We start from the raw sequence: 17,689 nt of genomic DNA on the forward strand, positions 1-17,689 counted from the left end.
CTGGAAGATTTCCTAGAGGAATTCTTGGAGGAATCCCTGGAGAAATTTCTGAAGAATCCTCTTGAGGAATTCCTGGAAGAATCCTTAGAGAAATTTCTAGAGAAATTCTTGGTAGAATTCTTGGGGGAATTCTTTGAAAATCCCCGGAGGAATTACTGAAGTAATTTCTGGAAGAACCTCAGGAGTCATGCATGGATGAACTTCTGGATAAATTACTGTCGGAATCCCAGGGCGAATTCCTGGAGAAATCCCTAGAGGAATTCTTGGGAAAATTCCGTGGAACTATCCCTGGAAGAATTCCTGGAGGAATCTCTAGAGGTATTCTGGGAGGAATCCCTGGAAAAATTTCTGATTCCTAGATGAATTCCCAGAGGAATTTCTGGAGAAATTCGAGGATGAATTCTTGGAGGGATTACTGAAGGAATCATCTGAGGAATTCCGGGAGGAATCTCTGGAAGGATCCTTAGAGGAATCTCTGATGGAATTCCTAATAAATTCCTACAGGAATTCCTGGTGGAATTTCTGGAGGAATCCGTAAAATAATTGGCTTCTTTAGCGGTGTTGAGATAATTCCATATTCTGAATCTGCATGTTAAACTGAGCCGAAATCCAAATTTTCATGAATTTTGGTGCCCGGGAACCTATTTAAAAATCAGTTTAAAGTTTGTATGGGAGCGATTTGTCGAATCACCCCTCGTTGCATTTTATACTGGGCGGAGCTGTCAAACAGTTGCCCAGCTGTCAAAAGGTGATTTCAAAAAATCTCTTTGGAATTGCTTTTAGGTACCAAAATAAAGTTCTAAAAATCTGAAAAAAAATCATAGTGGCTCAGAAAAAAGTGCTCTTTCGTATAAAAGCAAAATATCAGTAAATTTTTCAAAATTTAAAAACCCAATTCTTGGAGAAATGTTTGGAGAAGAAATTCCTGGAGGAAACCCAGAAAGAATTCCCGAAGAAATCCCTTTAAAAATTCCTGGAGGAATTCCTGAAAGAATTTCTGAATGAACCCCCAAAGATTTTCCTGGATGAATTGCTTTAGGAATTTTCGAAGAAATTCCTAAAGAAATTCTTGGGGTAACTCCTTGGAGAAATTCTTGGTGGAATTTCTGAAGGAGTCCCTGGAGGAATGCCTAGAGGAATACCTAAAATAATTCCTGAAAAAAATCCGGGAGGAATTTCTGGAGGATTCCTGAAGAAATCCTTGAAGAAATTCCTAGTGGAATCTCAGGAGGAATTCTTGCAGGAATTCTCGAAGAAGCTTTTGGATTAATTCCTGGATAAACTCCGGGAGGGATTCCTGGGGGCATTTCTGAAGGAATCCCTGGAGGATATCCTGGAGAAATTGCTGTAGTAATTTGTGAAAGAATTGCTGATGTAACTCCTAAAGGTTTTCCTGAAGCTATAGCAAAATTTTCTGCAAGAGTTTTTCTGGAAGGCATTCCTGCAGAAATACTTCGAATAATTCCAGATGGAGATGGAGCAATCTCGAACGAAATTTTGAAAATTGGATCCCTGAAAATATCTCTGAAGGAATACCTCAAAGGATTTCTGGAAATGTCAGGTGGATTCCCAAACTAACATTTATTGTGAATGTTAAAGTCAACAAAACGTCCTCAATACGGCTTGATGCCATTGGCGTAGCTAACTTTTTCTTTTTTCTCGCTCACTCTCCTAAACAAACACAAGAAAGAGATTGATGAAAGAGGGGGCACAGGCTTACTGTGTTGTACATATGGACGGAAACTTCTATGCAAGCCCTCTAGAGGAATTTCTGGAGAAATCCCGGGAAGGAATCGCTAAAAAAATTCCGGAAATAATCTTTCAAGGAATACCAGCAGCAATCCCAGTACGTATTCCCAAGAGAATTCCACTAGGGTTCTCTGAATATATCTCGCAGAAACGAGTAACAACAATTCTAAAGGGGTTAACTGCTTTTTGAAGTAAAACCTTCTTCCATAGCTGAAGAACGTATTTTATTGCTCCAAAGCAATTCACCGCCACTACAGTAGATGTTCGATAACTGTAGCATGTTTACGTTTCACTTACCGAATGAAATGCGATAACTGCAACAGCTGACAGACGTTAAAGAAATGTCAGTCAGTGGCGTCTCGTAACCTCACTTTTTACCTGTTCAACGACCATACAACTTGTAATTGCGAAGTGTTCAGGTTCTGAATCCAATTGAAAATGGATGAAAACGGCTATTCTCGTCATTCTCTAAAAATTACATGCCAATTTGTTGAGAAAATTCAAGAATTTACACTTGTTGAACAGGTAGATTTGAGGTTAGGGAATCGCCACTGATGTCAGTTGCTGCAGTACGCAGCCAATGTGCGTTCAGAAAACATCGCATTGCAGCAAAAGTTCATGCGAAAATCATCGCATCACTTTTGACATTTCATTTTGACAGAAAGCGGTGCGATAACTGCAAAATGGTTGCACTTAGCGGACTTGCAGTTAAAAAGCATTGCAGTTAATGCGTTTGCACCGAGCGTACGTCTACTGTATTTGGAAAAGAAGAGATTTCTCTGTCAGGAGTCTCTTAATGGATCCTTAAGGAAATCCCGGAAGGCATCTTTGAACGAATTCCAACAGAAATCCCAGAGGGAATATCGATCAGGATACCTAAGATAAGCTTCTGTAAACCTGAGCGTTTGTTCTCCAGGAGGAGCGGCTTTCATCGTGATGGGTGGTATGCAGAGGTGCGTAATCGGTTGGTAGCCGATCCACAGACAAACAGACGTAACACCTTGAACGATTTTCATGGAAATCCATCGCCCAGTTCACACTACCATCACCTGGTGGAAAAGTTGCACGAATCACTGTGTTGTGCCATATCGTCAACAGAAGGCGCTAGTGTGAAACGTCAAACGCATAGAAAAATGATGTGCGCGCTTTTGGTTGTGAAAGCCACAACTATGAAAATTTAAAATGTTCGTTAAAAGCATGATCGATGGAAATTTCGCAAGTGTTATGTCTGTTTGTCTGTGGCCGATCGACGAAAGAATGTGCAGGTTGAGGATTAACGGCCGATTCTTCAACTTCAGCATAATAAACGTGCACAGCCCACACTCCGGAAGCACTGATGGTGGCAAGGACGCATTTTACGCGCAGCTCGAACGCGAGTACGACCGCTGCTGAAGCCACGACATCAAGATTATAATAGGAGATTTAAACGCTCAGGTAGGCCAGTAAGAGGAATTCAGACCGACGATTGGAAAGTTCAGCGTTCACCAGCAGACGAACGAAAACGGCCTACGACTAATTGATTTCGTCGCCTCCAATACGGCCATACGTAGCACCTTTTTACAACACAGCCTCCCTTATCGTTACACCTGGAGATCACCACAGCAGACGGAATCTCAAATCGACCACGTTCTGATTGACGGACGACATTATCGATGTCAGGACCTGTCGTGGCGCCAACATCGACTCCGACCACTATCTGGTGATGGTCAAACTGCGCCCAAACCTCTTCGTCATCAACAATGTACGGTACCGGCGACCGCCACGGTACATCCTAGAGCGACTGAAGCAACCGGATGTCGCCTCAGCATACGCGCAGAATCTCGAAGCCGCGTTTCCAGACGAGGGCGAGCTCGATGAGGCCCCTCTAGAGGACTGCTGGAGTACAGTGAAAGCAGCCATCAACGACGCAGCCGAGAGCACCATCGGGTACGTGGAACGGAATCGACGGAACGAATGGTTCGACGAAGAGTGCAGAACGGTTTTGGAGGAGAAGAACGCAGCGAGGGCGATAATGCTGCAGCAAGGGACTCGACAGAACGTGGAACGTTACAAACAGAAGCGGAAACAGCAGACCCGCCTCTTTCGGGAGAAAAAGCGCCGCCTGGAAGAAGCGGAGTGTGAAGAAATGGAACTGCTGTGCCGTTCCCAAGAAACACGGAAGTTCTATCAGAAGCTCAACGCATCCCGCAACGGCTTCGTGCCGCGAGCCGAAATATGCAGGGATAAAGACGGACGGATGTGAGGTGATCGAAAAGTGGAAGCAGCACTTCGATCAGCACCTGAACGGCGTGGAGAACGTAGGCACGGGAGCCCACGGCTACGGAAGAAACGACGACGCCAGTGCAGCGGAGGACGGAAATGAACCAACTCCCACGCTGATGGAAGTTAAGGATGCCATTCACAAGCTCAAAACCAACAAAGCAGCTGGTAAGGATGGTATCGCAGTTGAACTCATCAAGATGGGCCCAGAAAAGTTGGCCACCTGTCTGCATCGGCTGATAGGGAAACCGAACAGCTACCGGAGGAGTGGAAGGAAGGGGTAATCTGCCTCAAAGGCGTTCATTTGGAATGTGAAAACTCCAGAGCGATCACTATTTTGAATGCCAATAAAGAGCTATCCCAGATCATCTTCCGTCGTCTGTCACCTAAAACGAATGAGTTCGTGGGAAGTTGTCAAGCCGGCTTCGTCGACGGCCTGTCGATAACGGACCAGTTCTTCACCGTACTGCAAATCCTCAAGAAATGCCATGAATACCAGGTCCCAACGCATCACATGTTCATCGACTTCAAGGCGGCATACGACAGTATCGACCGTGTAGAGCTATGGAGAATCATTGACGAAAACCGCTTTTCTGGGAAGCTGACTAGACTGATTAAAGCAACGATGGACGGTGTGCAAAATTGCGTAAGGGTTTCGGGTGAACTATCCAGTTCATTCGAATCTCGCCGGGGACTTCGACAAGGTAATGGACTCTCATGCCAAGGTAATGGACATTATTGCCAGAACATTTGGAACGGTGGCAGAGCTGTACACCCGCCTGAAACGCGAAGCAGCAAAGGTCGGACTGGTGGTGAATGCCTCAAAAACAAAGTACATGCTGGTAGGCGAAACCGAACACGACCGGATCCGTCTGGGTAGTAATGTTACGATAGACGGGGATACTTTCGAGGTGGTGGAGGAATGCGTCTACCTCGGATCCTTACTGACGGCTGATAACAACGTGGGCCGTGAAATTCTGCGGTCGAAAAAGATCAACCCACGCATCAAATGTATCATGTACAAAACGCTAATAACACCGGTGGTCCTATACGGACACGAGACATGGACCATACTCGAGGAGGACCTGCAAGCACTTGGAGTTTTCGAGCGATGCGTGCTAAGGACGATCTTCGGCGGTGTGCAGGAGAACGGTGTGTGGCGGAGAAGGATGAACCACGAGCTCGCTGCACTTTACGGCGAACCCAGCATCCAGAAGGTGGCCAAAGCCGGAAGGATACGGTGGGCAGGGCATGTTGCAAGAATGCCGGACAACAACCCTGCAAAGCTGGTGTTTGCTACTGATCCGGTTGACATAAGAAGGCGTGGAGCGCAGAGAGCACGATGGGCGGACCAGGTGGAGCGTGACCTGGCGAGCATTGGCCGTCCATATGTACCTACAACACAGTAACTCAGCATCAAGCCGTATTGATGACGCTTTGTTGACGTTTACATTCACAGTAAATGTTAGTTGGGAAGTACGGAAAAGACACCGGAAGACAAGAAGAAGAAGAAAAAGAAGAAGAAGAAGAAAAAGAAGAAGAAGAAGAAAAAGAAGAAGAAGAAGAAAAAGAAGAAGAAAAAGAAAAAGAAAAAGAAGAAGAAGAATAAATTCCTCCAAAATCCTGGTAAAAATAATTCTAAAATTTTGAAGAATTTATCTGCGTTCACTTTTCTAAGAACTCACAATAAAGCATCTAGCAAGGATTCACAAAGAAGTTCACCTAAAACTTGCGCCAGAATTGCCTTGAAAAGTTCTAGTATTAGATATTAGAGATATTATCCAAGAATTTGATAATATTTTCTATGAGTTTCACTCGAAACAATAACATTTATATTCGGCATGCTGTTTCCAGAGAAAGTTGCGAATCTAAATCATGCATCAATGCGCTAAGGAAAATACCTTGTTGTAATACTTTTTAATCAACATGTTAATCAATCATTCAAAGTTCGGTAGCTTTTCTAATATGACGCGAATGCACAAATCGACAGCTTTCCGCCGCGCACTTCTTCTTTTACATTGTTTCAACGTTAAATATAATCTGGATTACTCCATCCATTGCAACGTCGCGCAATTCTTATCACTAATCCACCTATCCAATCCCATTCATCCCGATCTCGCCCACCCACGCTCACCTTTGTGTTCGATGTTGATGGCGAAGTGCATTTCACGCATGTACCCTTGCACTCCGGCAATCACGTTCCAGTGCCCAGTCCCGGTGGGATCCATTTCGTCCACCTCCAGCGAACACTGCTCGTACATCGGAGTGTCCCTGGTATGTTCATCACTATCCCTCAGAACGTAACAGTAGTTCGTCCCCGTCGGGGTAATCTCCTCCAGTCCGGCGATGGAATCTCTGTCGCTGGTGTCCGGCACCGTCGGAACATCGATCACGTTCACCATCGAGATGCCCCGTATAAGGTCGCTGTCGCGGACCAGAGTCAGCCGCCAAAATCCGGCATCCACGTGATTGATGTTCAAAATCTTGATCCCGCACTCGTCGGCGTCCACGTTTACGTTCCGCGTGCCTTCGCTCGTATTCGACGGCGCAATGACGTGTGGCTCTCCAAGAGTAGACGGTGCGTGAATGTCCACGTCCTGGTCGGAGCCCGGTTCACGATACAAACACCGGTCGCCGTCGATCATGGTAACGAGGATCTTCAGGTGGACACTTTCACCGACGGCCACCGTTACGCTTCCCGGGAATATAAACCCGTGCATGATGTTGGAATTCGTGAGAAGATTTTCGGCTGAGGCCAGTTGCACTAGCGATGATCGGTGGATTATAGAAAGCAATCGATTAGCGACCGACACAACGAGCTTATCTACGAAAATCTGTATATACGCGCGCGTGCACGCTTGACTTACCACCAGACGCTACGCAAATCAATAAAATCGCTATCGTTCGATCCATTGTCAACGTGAGAATTTCATTGGACCACTTCTGGCTGTGGTCATTGCCGTCGGGAGACTGACTGGTAGTGCAATCCAGTTTCATTTCGTAATTTTCAACCGCTGGGATTATCTTTATCCTAACTCGGCGCACACAATTGTGCAATTAACGAGCGGCCAGAGTTGCCAAATTCGAACTTGATTGATGGCAATTGGCGCTGCAATTCGCGTAGGTATATTACCCATTTCATTGCAATGCAAATGCTCAGGCAGGATACTAATTCAGGGTGACTGCTGCATAAACATTACAACAAACAATTTAGTTGTATAAGAGTTGAACAAACAATTGCAATCTTCAGTTTCTTAACTGTTATTCAACTATCTGTGCTTTTTGGGAAGGCCTGGAAAACCTGTAATTTTGGAAAATGTTTCAGTTGAAACAGTCCTGGCATCCCCAGGGAATTCGGATGGTAATCAGGATATTATTGTTAGCAGAGTGTTTCATTGAAGATAATGGCGCAGAGTTCTATGTATACCGTAAAACGGGGTATCATTGTTCAGCGGGATAGCATTGATCGGCTCTTCTCTTGGCATATTCAAATAAATATGTTTCATTCAAACAGTTGATATATAACTGCTATAACCAGATTTCAATTTGTTGATCCATCCGGATCTCCGTCATGGTAGGTTCCGCCGAGGCTTCTTTAGGGACACTTCTGATTTCCAACCAAACCTGACCTGCGACGTATCAATCTTCATGATTTCGAGAGAATTAGCTGGACTGTAATCTGTCAAAAAAAAAAATCAGATAAAAATTGGTAAAATGCCAACATTTTGAAAATGAGATGTTGGGGGTTGGGGTCGTGAAGGTTAACTAGGGTAAGTGTACCAATTATAGCTATAGTACCAATTATTCGCCATAGTTGATTTTCACCCTTAAACGAAGTAAATCAACAAGAAAAAAATTGAGAACACCAGATCACGTTCACAAAAGATGGTCGCACTGATTTAAAATTCACATTTTGCTCAAATCATGGTAGAAATAAATTATTTTCCTTAAAATTTCGGCTTACTTGCACCCTTTTTCGCCATAGTGTACCAATTATGGCTAATCCCATAAGGAATGCATGCAAATAGTGCGAAAAGGAACCGAAGCTAGATAATGTTGCCATAACTGGTACAGGGTTCCTATCATTGGCACACGCCGTAATAAATACTAAAAGTAGTTTTGGCTCCGTTTCTATATTTTTCCTGTAAAGTATGGGAACTAAGCTGTCTTTTAACTTATTGATGACATTCGTTGGTCTTCTCGTTATTTTTGTATAATTAACTTTCCTTAGGTAGTGCCATAATTGGTACACGCACCCTATAATTTATAATCCCATGAGATTAATACTCGAATATTAATAATTGACATGAAGGCTTGATATAATATGAGGCTCTAAATCGTGGTATTTATTAAATACTAGCTGACCCGGCAAACCTTGTATTGCCCATTTTAATTGTTGCTCTTGCACAGTTTTTCTAATGTTTTTGTTAATTTTCTTAACTTGTTCTACATACGAACATAGCCACCCACCAATAGGACAAATTGAACCGTTCAAAAATCTTGTTGATCATTTCATTAGATAATTAGTTGTATGTAAACTCATTCGTATAAACATCGGAAGCCCGGCTCCAGAGGCACGTTATCTTCCATTTGGTACATTCGTCTCAGATAAAGAATGCTGTTTGGTGGTTTGATTGCTAATCAACTTTTTATCATACATTGAAACTTAAACGGAAAACTCGACCATAGAATTTACATATACTACACAACAGCGCCACTCGAAAGAAAAACCTTCGATAAAAAGAAGGAAACATTTAGGTATGTTGTAAATTTTAGCAATTGGCTCATAAAGAAAATGGAACAGTGTGACTTGAAAGTTATCTGTATGGGAGCCTCCCGTTCCAAAAACCGCAGAGGTCTCACACCAAGCTAAGAACCTTCCCAGCCCAAAAAATATCTACCTACAAAATTTCACACCGATCGGATAAGTAGTTTCCGAATGCATAAGGGTCAGACAGACAGACAGCGCGAGTAATAAATTCCTAGAGAATTCCTAGGAATTACTGGAGGAAGAATCTTTAGTGGAATCCCTGATGGTATTTCTTGTAAATTCCTCGAGACATTACTGGAAAAACCTGGTGGAATTACTGGAGGAATCCTTTGAACCAATTCCTGGAGGAATCACTGGTTTCTTGGAATAATGCGTGTATAAACTCCGAGAGGATGATTTCTTGGATAAATTGCCTTTGTAATTTCTGAACGAATTACTGCTTTAATTTCTTTGGAAATTCCTGAAGTAAAATCTGCAGGAGGTTCCTGGGGTAATTTTTGTGGTAATTCCTGGTGGTATTTTTAAAAGTATTCATGTAGAAGTCCCAGAATCAAATGCTGAAGAAATGCCTGGATGAATCCCTGGAGGAATGCCTATGAAAATCCCTGGAGAAACTCCTGGAGTAATGCCTTGAGGTATTCCTAAAAGCATTCCTGGAGGAATTCCTAGAGCGATCCCAAGAGGATTCCCTAGAGAAGCTCCTGAAGGAATGCCTGGAGACATGCCTGTGCAAATTTCTGGAGGAATATCTAGAGAAATTCCTCGAAAAATCTTGAGAAGAACTCCTGGAGGAATTTCTGAAAGATTTTCTTGAAGAATCGTTGGAAAATTTTCAGGTTGAATTCCTGGAGGAAATCCTTTAAAGAATTTCTGGAGAAATTCCTCCAGGAATCCCTAGTGAAATTTTTACAGGAATTTCATGAGGTATCTCTAGAGAAATACCTGGAGGAATTCCTTGAAGAATCCTTGAGAAATCTCTAGAAGAACTCCTGGAGGAATCCCTTCAGAAATTCCATTAGCAATTTCCAGATTAATGTCTGGAGGAATACCAGAAAAAAAACTTAGAAGAACATCTGGATGAATTTTTGGTGGAATTATCGAAGGAATTCCTGGAGGAATCTCTGGAAGAATCTTAAAAGGATTCCCTGAAGGAATTTCTGGTAAGGGGCTGTTCATAAACCACGTAGACCAAAATTTGGCCATCTCAGACCTCAGACCACAGATCCTGGAGGGATCCCATAAATCAATTTCTGGTGAAATCTCTGGAGGAATCCTTGGAGCAATACCTGGAGGATAAATTTCTGGAAAAAACTCCTCAAGGAAACTCTGGAAGAATTTCCTGAAAAAATCCTGAAAGAATCACTGAAGAAATTCTTAAAAGAATTTCAAAAAAAAAATCCTATAGGATTTTCTGGATCAATTCCTGGATCAATTCTTGGGGTGATTCCTGGAGGTATTCTTGGTGGCAATCCTGCCGGAAATGCCTGGATGAAATCCATAATTCCTGAGGTAAATTCTGCAGGAATTCTTGGGATAATTCCTGGTGGAATTCTCAAATGCATTCCAGGAGAAGTCCCAAAATAAATCCAGAAGGAATGGCTGGATGAATCCCTGGAGAAATCCCTATAGAAATCCCTGGAGGTATTTCTGAAAGAATTCCTGGAGGAATTCTTAAAAGAATTCGTGGAGGAATTCCAAGAGCAATCCCTGGAGGAACTCCAGAAGGAATGCCTGGAGGAGCTTCTGAAGGAATTCCAGTAGACCTGAGGGAATTTCTAGAGAAATTCCTTGAGCTATCTTCTAAGGATCTCATGGAGAAATTTCTATAGAAATCCCTAGAGAAATTTCTGTAGGGTTTCCTTGAAGAATCACTGGAGAACTTTCAGTGACAAATCCCTGAAAGAATTGTTGGAGAAGTTCCTGGATGAACCCCTGGTGGAATCTCTAGAGGAATTGCTTAAGGTATATCAAGGAGGAAGTATTAGCGGAAACTCTAGCGGACTTTATAGAGGAATTCCTGGATGAATCCCTGCAGGCATTTTTAGACGAATCCCTGAAGGAATTCACAGAGGAATCCTGGAACAACTCCTGAAGAAATTTCTGGAGGAATCCCAAGCAGAGTGCTTGAAGTCATTTTTAAAATAATCCCGAAAGGTTTTGTACCAGGAGCCTTTACCACTCTTGAATTCTGGTCACGTGAAATAATTGGCCACCCCCCCCCCCCCCCCTTTTGTTAAAGAAGGGATAGGGATTGTATATCCGGACTACCTCCTTTTAGGTAAATCTGCAACAACCTCAATCCCATTGGCGGAAAATTGTTATCTACTTTAGGTCCTCGTATCTGTTATAAAACGGTCACACACGGCGGCTCGGGAGTCGAGATGGCTCCCTAGTCTAATAGCAAACGACCCGCCATCGTCCACTGTAAGACGATTGCCTCAGGCCATTGGTCTTAACCGAAAAGGAGGGACTCTTCTCGGCACGGTCGTTCCGGTCTCGCTCTGGGTCGTGCCGTCCTGTTCCGACAAAGAAGCAAGACGCCTGATACCCGAATCCATCCAGCAACGCCCGCTGGTCCCCGTCGGTCGAGCACTTACCCAACAAACCTGCCATTCTATTCTCGAGCTGCCCCGGCGGCGAAATTCCGGCCACACAGTAGTGTAGCGGCTGCTCCACTACCCAAAGGCCAAAGTAATGAGGCGGTAGTCTGCAGCAGCAGTGAGTATTAGATAATCTCGCTTACACACTTTTGGAATTTTGATTGTTGTACATAGCTGTCTCGGCAAACGTCGTACTGCCTACTGTGTTTTTTGACATCCAGTTCCATAGCGAAGTGCCCCGCAAGGTCATTTGTATGGGAGCCCCCCGTTCCAGAGACCGGAGAGGTCGCACACCAAGCTAAGAACCTTTCCCGGTCCCAAAAATACCCACACACAAAATTTCACACCGATCGGTTCAGTAGTTTCCGAATCCATAGCGGTCAGACAGACAGACAGACAGACAGAAATTCATTTTTATATATATAGATAGATATATATATAGATGACATCTCGAAAACTCGATTTCACAAACAAATCCTCTATATATTTTTCAATCAAATTGTCCAACTGATTCTAAAAGCAACTCAGTAACTGGTCTTTGCCAAAGACTCTTTGGAATGGGAACAGGTTTCTGTCGTTCGATTTGAATAGATCGTAAGTTTGCTGTGATTTCTATGTAGATTCGACCTATTCAAATCGAACGTCAGCTTTAGCTGGAATATTTAGGGTCTGTGTCAGTTGGGAAATTAAAATTAATTTTAACTTAAATTTGACAGTTCGACACTTAAACTTGACAGTTCTCCTAAGGAAATAATTACCGAACTGCCAAATTTAAGTGGAAATTAATTTTAATTTCCCAATTGACACAGACCATTAATCGTAAATATTTAATCGTCAAATCAGATTCATCTAATGGCATTACAGAACATTGTACTTACGTTTTATTCCGTTTTTCTTCCTGTTTATACTTTAGGCTAGTTTTCAATTCATTCTAATATACAGTCTAGACTCCTACTACACGGGTTCCGTCTACACGGGTTCCGTCTACACGGTCACCTATTACACGGATTCTGATTATACAGCAGTCCGTGCTGTAGGAATCCCATAGCTTATGGGATTTAGCCTAATTGGAGATGGGAACGAATATCTTAGGTGTAATCCAAGATAGCGCCATACATTCTTTGGCAAAGTTGTAGTACTAGAATAGACCTACCACACAATGCCAACTAACATCCAATTAGTTAGCAATTTGACCGAAAGAGGCGCTATGTAAAAGTGGATACTAAATGAACACTCGTTAGAAGAAGCACTCATAAGCAGTGCTGCTATTGGTCGTGACCATCCCATGACAGCGAACAAGTAGTCCTTTTCATCGTCACAAAATGAAAAGAGCACTCGCGCACTTCGTCATGTCATTTCACAATAATCAAGCGTCATGACGAAAACTTCCATATTGTTTTGAATTTAAAAGTTTCACCTGTTCCAAGTTAATTTAGGCTAGTCGTTGTATTTAATAGATACAAGGGACATATATTCATGATTTAAAGGATTTAAACAATAACAAAATCTATCGATGTGCTAGTAATTGTTATGTTTACAACCATGTCACGCTTAGTCATGAACGAAAAATGAGCGAATATTGTTAGACTCTCTTGGTCATCGTCTTCCGATTCGATGGCACTTCTGTAAAAATCACGTGACGACTCGTGTTGATATTGACGCTTTCCAAGCCTGCTCATAAGTTATCACATGCGATATTTCGTTTATGTGGAAAAATGCTGTCTTCAGCAAAGTTGTTCAGTAGGTCAAGTACAATCTGGTGATTCACCAATAAGTTTGTGATTTCTTCGCTAGCTGGCGCTAGTTGTCAAGTAAAGTTTCAAACTTCTCAAGCTCGCGATCCAGAGCAGATATAAAAGTGTCGTATCGGCAAAGTTGTTCAGGAAGCCAAGAGCAATCTGGTGATTTGATAACACTAGTTTACAAAATAAAATGGAAGTCGTGAACTCCTGTCAACGACCAACATTTTTGAAGCACAATTTAGCGCTGATTTTGAAACCATGCTTCAAATAACTTTAAGTGGAACAGTTTTTGAGTTTTAACTGAGTTTTACAACTTTTTAAAATATAGAATTAACTACAATTCAAATATCGTGCGTTTTGTTCAACCAATTTTAAATCTCTTTCCATAAATTAAGAGCTGAATATAATACCATTCGATCATCTGAATGTAGGTTTTGCGTTTGATGAAATTCAAGATATTGGCGAGTTTTAGGGACAATCTCCTTAAATTTTAGCAAAATTTCCAAAAGATTTTGAAGAAATCTTTTTTTTTCTATAAGAAAAAAAAAACAATTTAAAAATTCTTTCTCATTTTTCATTTGACATATCACTAGGCGAGTGCACTAAATAATCAGCTAAATCGGAGCATTGATTTCGGAGAATGAGATGTGTGAAGTGAGCGACTCTGCTTAAAAATAGAACAAAAATCAATTTCAAATCAACAACCTTGTATGGAAAGTCGAAAAAAAATTCCGCTCTACTGTATTTTTTTTCCTTCGCGTTTTTGAACTCAGGGCATGATTCTACACCAAAAATGATCATCAGCTTACATACATACTACATACATACATACATTTATTTGTTCAACATCATTAAGACAAGACATAATCAACAATAGTACGCCACAATACTCGTTTTGTGGCTGTCGCTCTCCATCCTCGGTCACACCCGATGCTCGTCAAGTCACGCTCCACCTGATCCGCCCATCGTGTTCTCTGCGCTCCACACCTTCTTGTGCCAACCGGATCAGCAACGTGCACTGCCCACCGTATCCTTCCGGCTTTGGCCACCTTCTGGATGCTGGGTTTGCAGTAAAGTGCAGCGAGCTCGTGGTTCATCCTTCTCCGCCACACACCGTTCACACCCTGTACACCCGCGAAGATCGTGCTTGGCACGCGTCGCTCGAAAACTCCGAGTGCTTGCAGGTCCTCCTCGAGCATGGTCCATGTCTCGTGCCGGTAGAGGACCACCGGTCTTATTAGCGTTTTGTGCATGGTGCATTTGGTGCGTGGGTGAATCTTTTTCGACCGCAGTTTCTTCTGGAGTCGGTAGTAGGCCCGACTTCCGCTGAGGATGCGCCTCCGAATTTTACGGCTCACGTTGTTGTCGGCCGTCAGTAAGGATCCGAGGTAAACGAATTCCTCCACCCCCTCGAAAGTATTCCTGTCTGTCGTAACATTACTACTCAGACGGATCCGGTCGTGTTCGGTTCCGCCTGCCAGCATGTACTTTGTTTTTGAGGCATTCACCACTAGTCCGACCATTGCTGCTTCGTGTTTCAGGCGGGTGTACAGCTCTGCCATCGTTCCAAATGTTCTGGCGGTGATGTTAATTTCGTCCGAAAAGCACACTAATTGGCCGGATTTTGTGAAAATCGTTCCCCGGCTGTTGAGCCCGGCTGGTCGCATCACACCTTCCAGAGCGATGTTGAAGAGTAGGCATGAGAGTCCATCACCTTGTCGCAGTCCCCGGCGAGATTCGAATGAACTGGATAGTTCACCCGAAACCCTTACGCAGTTTTGCACACCGTCCATCGTTGCTTTAATCAGTCTAGTCAGCTTCCCTGGAAAGCCATTTTCGTCCATGATTCTCCATAGCTCTGCGCGGTCGATACTGTCGTATGCCGCTTTGAAGTGAACAGGTGATGCGTTGGGACCTGGTATTCACGGCATTTCTGGAGGATTTGCCGTACGGTAAAGATCTGGTCCGTTGTCGACCGGCCGTCGATAAAGCCGGCTTGATAACTTCCCACGAACTCATTCGTTTTAGGTGAAAGACGACGGAAGATGATCTGGGATAGCACTTTGTAGGCGGCATTCAAAATAGTGATCGCCCTGAAGTTCTCACATTCCAAATGGTCACCTTTCTTGTGCATGGGGCAGATCACCCCTTCCTTCCACTTCTCCGGCAGCTGTTGGGTTTCCCAGATCCCGACTATCAGCCGGTGCAGACAGGTGGCCAACTTTTCTGGGCCCATCTTGATGAGTTCAGCTGCGATACCATCCTTACCAGCTGCTTTGTTGGTTTTGAGGTGATAAATGCCATCCTTAACTTCCCTCAGCGTGGGAGTAGGTTCATTTCCGTCCTCCGCTGAACTGGCATCGTCGTTTCCTCAGTTGTCGTGGTCTCCCGTGCCTACGTTTTCCACGCCGTTCAGGTGCTGATCGAAGTTATGCTTCCACCTTTCGATCACCTCACGTCCGTCCGTCAAAAGGCCTCCGTCTTTATCCCTGCATATTTCGGCTCGCGGCACGAAGCCGTTGCTTGATGCGTTGAGCTTCTGGTAGAACTTCCGTGTTTCTTGGGAACGGCACAGCAGTTCCATTTCTTTACACTCCGCTTCTTCCAGGCGGCGCTTTTTCTCCCGAAAGAGGCGGGTCTGCTGTTTGCGCTTCTGTTTGTAACATTCCACGTTCTGTCGGGTCCAAGGAAGGGATCATTCATTTGCAATCATTTACATTCACTTGCTTTTAACTCGCTTCAGAAACATCGCAGCAAAAATAAATGAATGGAACACTTTTTCATTTTTGTTTTACCTGAAACTTTGTAGAAGAATATATTAGCGTATAATCAATAGTTAAGTCAACAGAAGGAGGCAAACGCAACTCTCCACGGCGTGAACATAATTTACATTCACCGCGTGGAGAGTTGCCTTCACAGCTCACTCACGACTTTGGTATGCGTGTGCGACCCCAATGTTATTCGGCAAACTTTCAGATAAAACTACAAGGTTAAATTCATCCATACATTGTTTTTCGATAGCATGCTTCTGAACTGAGATAATAGCAAGTGAATGTAAATCTTTGCAAATGAATGGTCTCATCCCTGGTCGGGTCCCTAGCTGCAGCATTCCCGCCCGCCCGCGCGTTTCTCCGCCAAAACCGTTCGGCACTCTTCGTCGAACCATCCGTTCTGTCGATTTCGTTCCATCTACCCGATGGTGCCCTCGACTGCGTCGATGATGGCTGCCTTCGCTGTACTCCAGCAATCCTCTAGAGGGGCCTCATCGAGCTCGCCCTCGTCTGGAAACGCGGCCTCGAGATTCTGCGCGTATGCTGAGGCGACATCCGGTTGTTTTAGTCGCTCTAGGATGTACCGTGGCGGTCGCCGGTACCGTACATTGTTGATGACGAAGAGGTTTGGGCGCAGTTTGACCATCACCAGATAGTGGTCGGAGTCGATGTTGGCGCCACGATAGGTCCTGATGTCGATATTGTCGGAGAAGTACCGTCCGTCAATCAGAACGTGGTCGATTTGATATTCCGTCAGCTGTGGTGACCTCCAGGTGTAACGATAAGGGAGGCTGTGTTTGAAAAACGTGCTACGTATGGCCATGTTTTGGAGGGAGCGAAATCAATGTGTCGTAGGCCGTATTCGTTCGTCTGCTGGTAGGCGCTGAACTTTCCAATCGTCGGTTTGGATTCCTCCTCCTGGTCTACCTGAGCGTTTAAATACCCTATGATGATCTTGACGTCGTGGCTTGGGCAGCGGTCGTACTAGCGTTCGAGCTGCGCGTAAAATGCGTCCTAGTCATCATCAGTACTTCCGGAGTGTGGTCTGTGCACGTTTATTATGCTGAATTTGAAGAATCAGCCCTTGATTCTCAACCTGCACATTCTTTCGTCGATCGTCTACCAACCGATTACGCGCCTCTGCATATCACCCATCACGATGAAAGCTGTTCCCAGCTCGCGTGTGTTGCCGCCAGGCATTGCATTGCTCATCTGATCGAAAGATCATCTTTGTAAATATGGATGAAAGATCCAATCTCTAATCAAAGATGGCACAGAAATGATGTATCTCGTTATCTCTGGATGATCTTGACAGTAGATCGGACGATGAAAATGTTTTGATTCACTGCCTGACTACAGACAGGAACAGACGAACATACAGTTTTATAAACCAGGTCAGTTTACGCATTAAATGAATATGAGCGTTGAGATATTGTGGTCATATTAGTAATTTGATTGCCGATATGGGAAATTCCAAAGAAAGAACCTTTTTGTTGATGGAATCCCCTTTAATTAAATCGCTAGTTTGATCACGTCAAGCCGGGAAAGGAACAAGAACTGTTTCTTACACCTTCCGTAACTCGCGCGGTGGGCCACCATCGCCAGCACCACGCTAATTCTGAATACAAAAAGCGAGATTTTTTCAACGTGTTGTACAAAATTCAACAGCGCGATCGTTCGAGGGTTAATCATAAGTACAATTGAACATCCTCAGGACCTCCGGTATTGTTTGTGTCCCATCAAACAACCTAACAAACCTAATTTTGCAATTTGGAAATCAAACACGGGCATCCATTC

The 17,689-nt window shown here is 43.8% G+C and overlaps 2 protein-coding genes across 2 annotated transcripts in view; both read right to left on the reverse strand.

The window, feature by feature from the left end:
• LOC115268497 (uncharacterized) overlaps nt 1-7,155 on the reverse strand; it is an 8,942-nt gene extending 1,787 nt beyond the window's left edge. The window contains exons 1-2 of the mRNA XM_029876522.2: nt 6,876-7,155; nt 6,143-6,772 (exon numbers count right to left, since the gene is read on the reverse strand). Coding sequence (XP_029732382.2) covers nt 6,143-6,772; nt 6,876-7,005 — 760 coding nt within the window. The 5' untranslated portion in view covers nt 7,006-7,155. The remainder of the gene's footprint in view (nt 1-6,142; nt 6,773-6,875) is intronic.
• The window catches only part of LOC109622784 (NEDD8-conjugating enzyme Ubc12), a 128,441-nt gene that overhangs the window by 68,439 nt on the left and 42,313 nt on the right, over nt 1-17,689 (reverse strand). The window lies entirely within an intron of this gene.

Source organism: Aedes albopictus, chromosome 2, assembly GCF_035046485.1.
Source record: "Aedes albopictus strain Foshan chromosome 2, AalbF5, whole genome shotgun sequence".
In the NCBI taxonomy this organism is placed as follows: domain Eukaryota; kingdom Metazoa; phylum Arthropoda; class Insecta; order Diptera; family Culicidae; genus Aedes; species Aedes albopictus.